Raw genomic sequence first — 3,869 nt, forward strand, 5'->3', positions numbered from 1 at the left:
AATAACTAGGTTCGTGAGATATATTGGGTCATAGGAGATTTTCTCATTCTTTCTCAAGATCGAGATATCCTATTTTTCACCAAAAAGGAAATATTATTGTATTTATTGTTACTGCACTATTCATTTTAGTTCCCACCACTTTGTACTTATCATTTACATAAAAATCGTAAGTCGAAATAATTAATTCAATTAAAATTTCAAATGAAAAAAAAAATTCATATGAATTGATCAAAGCATTCATTCAACATGTGATGTAAAAGGTTTATAGAAATGGATTCATATTCAAAGATTGCATAATTGCATGGATAATCTCACACTAACTTGTAAATCCTTCATACAGTGACAAATTTTGTATGTTACTGCCTATGTTTAAAATCGTCATAAGAAACAATGAATTTTTTGATCGAAATTCACTCGTAAGAATGTGGACATCAATAAATGGAAAGTTGAAAATGCGTGTTCGAGGAAAAAAAAATTCAAATCTAACTAGGTGAATGTTTGGGTTTCATTATAATTGCTGGAATTGTGATAAAAATGATCGATAGAAAAGTAGATAATAATCGTAAATAGAATGACTCAACTATTTGGTTCTGATCAAAATCTCAAAATCTAAAAACATTTTTCTAAAATTTTAATTCCCCATTAAATCTCATCAAATTAAATTAATTTTTTTTTGCTCCTATTTTCAACTACAAAATCTTCAATAAAATAATATTACACGCAAATCAAAATTTTTTCATTTTTTTACAATCATCCATTTAAAAAATAAAACACTATTCTCCCCAATATAATCAAAATTAATGGGAACAAACGGGGGCTTGTTCGATCACATTAGATGGAAATTAATAAAAGAAAAATGCTAAATGATCTGCAACGGTGACCACATGGATGACCGCACACTCACTATCGAGGTGTGAGTTCCGTGTAAGTAAAAAAATATTTTCTCCTCCTGTATGTGTATTACGTCAACCGTGCAGTTTCGTCTAGCATGGTTCTTAATAAAAGACCAGCTTCATAAAAAACGAACCTGGCCTCGAGACCCTGGTTCCCGGGCGCACCATATAATGGAACGAAAAAATTGAAAAAAAATATAAAAGATCGCATCATTTCTAATTCCTCATAAAATATTTTCATAGAGAGAGAGACAGATTCTCTCTCCAAACTCGCCCATCTGAAAAACGAAGAGGGAGAAAATCTTACACTATTAGTACTGTACCCCATATTCGATGATTGATTTTAAGTCTTTAACAATTGTTAACAAGTAATCGGACTGAAGTTTAAAAGAATAATGGGGGAACTAGGGCAAGAGACCGTGGATTTCAAGGCGCTGGTGGGCCGCGCCGCGGAAGAGTCGTACGTATTGCTGAAGGAATTGGTGGAGAAATGTAAATCTGTTGAACTCTCTGACTCAGAGAAGAAGATCACGATCCTTAAATATATTGTTAAAACCCAGCAACGGATGCTCCGCCTCAATGTTCTCTCGAAATGGTGCAAACAGGTCTCTTTTTTTCCCTTGAATACTCAATTTAACTTGTATCAAATCTGAAAGTTTCTTGGCGCGTGGTTGAATTAATAGGAATTTAATATTACACATTTTCTGTGAATATGTTTTGTTATGTTTTTTTACTAGGGTATACTTTGTTTATTGTTTGGCTAGGGAGGAAAGAACAAGATTTGCATGTGGTTTATATTGAGCTAGGAAAAGCCAGCTAGTCTGCTCTCTTTGGACTATTGGAGTTTCGCTATTTCTTTTTATCCAGTTGAGAATTTTATTCTTGAAAACTATCATTCTTGCTTCCCCTATATCTTGAATCATTTCGGATGCACTCTCATTTTAAGTTAAATTGTTCTCTGTTGGTTGAATTCACCACTACGTGGAATCAGACCAAGCCTTTTTATAGACGTGTTTCCATGAATCTATGTGGATAAATCTGGGTCAGTGATCGAATGGTCCTTTGACCTTCGTTTGATTCTGACGAGTTCACTGGGAGGCTAAATCCTCTCTTGAGAGTTGAGATTTCAATCCTTGTTTTCGCATACAAAAAAACTCGCTCTTTATCCTCTCTGATGGCTAGAGTCAAAATCACATTTTATCAAAACCTCGTCTATCGCACTTCAAGATTTTAGAAAAAAAGGTGACACGAGCCTCAAAATCTAATAGAAGCATGTAACGGAAACTTGGGCATTTACTGTTTGCATCGTATTCACGATTTATTTACATATTCGAACCAACTATGACTGGGAGTACTCACCACCAATAATAGCATTTCAACCAAAACTACTTTGTTGGCTGAAATAATTCTTTCGTCGAAGACTCTAAACTATAATACTTGTTATTGTACGACCAACCAATTCCTTAAAATAAAGGATGGGGCACTTGGATAGGTGCTATGGCGGACTGGGTGCTGGTGAGAAAAAAAATTTCATTTAGAAAAATCACTATTATAAAAGATATGCACTAATGAATGCGAGAGATAGTGCCCCCTTTGTGTAGTTAAGGGAGTAATTTGGAATTTAGAATCTAAAGGCCAAATTATGCTAAATAGAATCAAGAGAGAATATATTTAATCACTTCCGTTATAGTAAGTATAGGGATAGTGATAAGGTTACGACAGATGATCTCTCCTTAGAAGTGATTTCTTTAGTTATAAATGCATAGCATCAGAGCTAGGTGGATGAGAGGTTAGTTCTACATAATTGTAGCTATGTTTTATGGTATAGAGTGTTGGGTGGTCAAGGACAAAATTTTCATACGATGAATGTAGTGGATATGAGGATGATAAGATGGATGTGTGGTTATAATAAAATGAATGTGATAAATGAGAATATACGACAACAAGTGGAGGCACCAATTGAGGAAAAATTAAATGATGGATGGCACAGTTGGTTGGGCCACGTTTTGTGTATAATTAAAGCGGCACTAGCTCATAAGAGTGACGTGGAGGTGTTTGGGCATGTTTTGTAGTGTCCAAGACACGATGAGTAGGAGGTAGGTCAATTTTGTAAGTATTTTTGTCAATTGGTTAACTAACAAAGGCCATTAGTTTATGGAAAGCTTTGTATACTGGAGAAACCGTTCTTTTCAAACAAGAATGTCAGGCAGAATGTCCCCAATCCAGTAACGATGCCTATTTTGCTGTCTAATATGCCGTTCACACACAATTAGGGAAGGAAGTTTGTGGATGAATTCGATGTGGCCTTCAATCATCGTTTTCGAGTTGAGGCGGAGGAGTTTGCAATTTCTGTTACCAATCTTGGTGCTGTTAGACTGACCGAATGGGCCTTGAAGATATCAAATGCAATTAGCATGGGAAGGTTTGGTGCACTTTGGATGGTGAATATGGTGGACAAGTTGAGGGTGACTAGTAAGCATGAGGAATTCATTTCTAGGTTCAATGAGTCATCAAGAACCTTTTTGGCACAGCGTTGTGCGAACAGCCGTGGTAGGTACTTGATGATAGCACAGTATAGGGATAGGCGTAGGAAAGGAGTTGTGATGGTGCTGGAAGGCGCGAATGGAGAAGGATGGGCATCAATCTCCCGGGTATTTCAAACTGTTGTTGATTCTTTTGTTGCTGGAGATAACGCCAAACGTCGACCAGTGAATGAACGTAATCGACAAAGATTGACTTATGCAGACGTAACAGCAAACTTACATACATCGAAGCAGGCTGACCAGCGGATGCAACAGCAAAAGGAGATGACTCTCAATGTCAGTGTAAACGAAGGTCAGGATTGTTGTTTGAATAGGGCTGAAATTATGGCCCATGTCCAGGAATTGAAAGGAGCGTTGGAGGAATTGATTAGGCTAGTGGGAAATGGGTATGAAATGGGTCCCAAGAAGTTATTATGTTGTCACAAGTGTGGAG

The 3,869-nt window shown here is 36.5% G+C and overlaps 1 protein-coding gene across 1 annotated transcript in view; it reads left to right on the top strand.

Moving 5' to 3' along the window:
• Positions 1-1,119: 1,119 nt before the first annotated feature.
• LOC111381373 (mediator of RNA polymerase II transcription subunit 14-like) overlaps positions 1,120-3,869 on the top strand; it is a 28,853-nt gene continuing 26,103 nt past the window's right edge. Inside the window, exon 1 of the mRNA XM_023005151.1 lies at positions 1,120-1,498. Coding sequence (XP_022860919.1) covers positions 1,289-1,498 — 210 coding nt within the window. The 5' untranslated portion in view covers positions 1,120-1,288. The remainder of the gene's footprint in view (positions 1,499-3,869) is intronic.

Source organism: Olea europaea, unplaced genomic scaffold, assembly GCF_002742605.1.
Source record: "Olea europaea var. sylvestris unplaced genomic scaffold, O_europaea_v1 scaffold2299, whole genome shotgun sequence".
Classification (NCBI taxonomy): Eukaryota; Viridiplantae; Streptophyta; class Magnoliopsida; order Lamiales; family Oleaceae; genus Olea; species Olea europaea.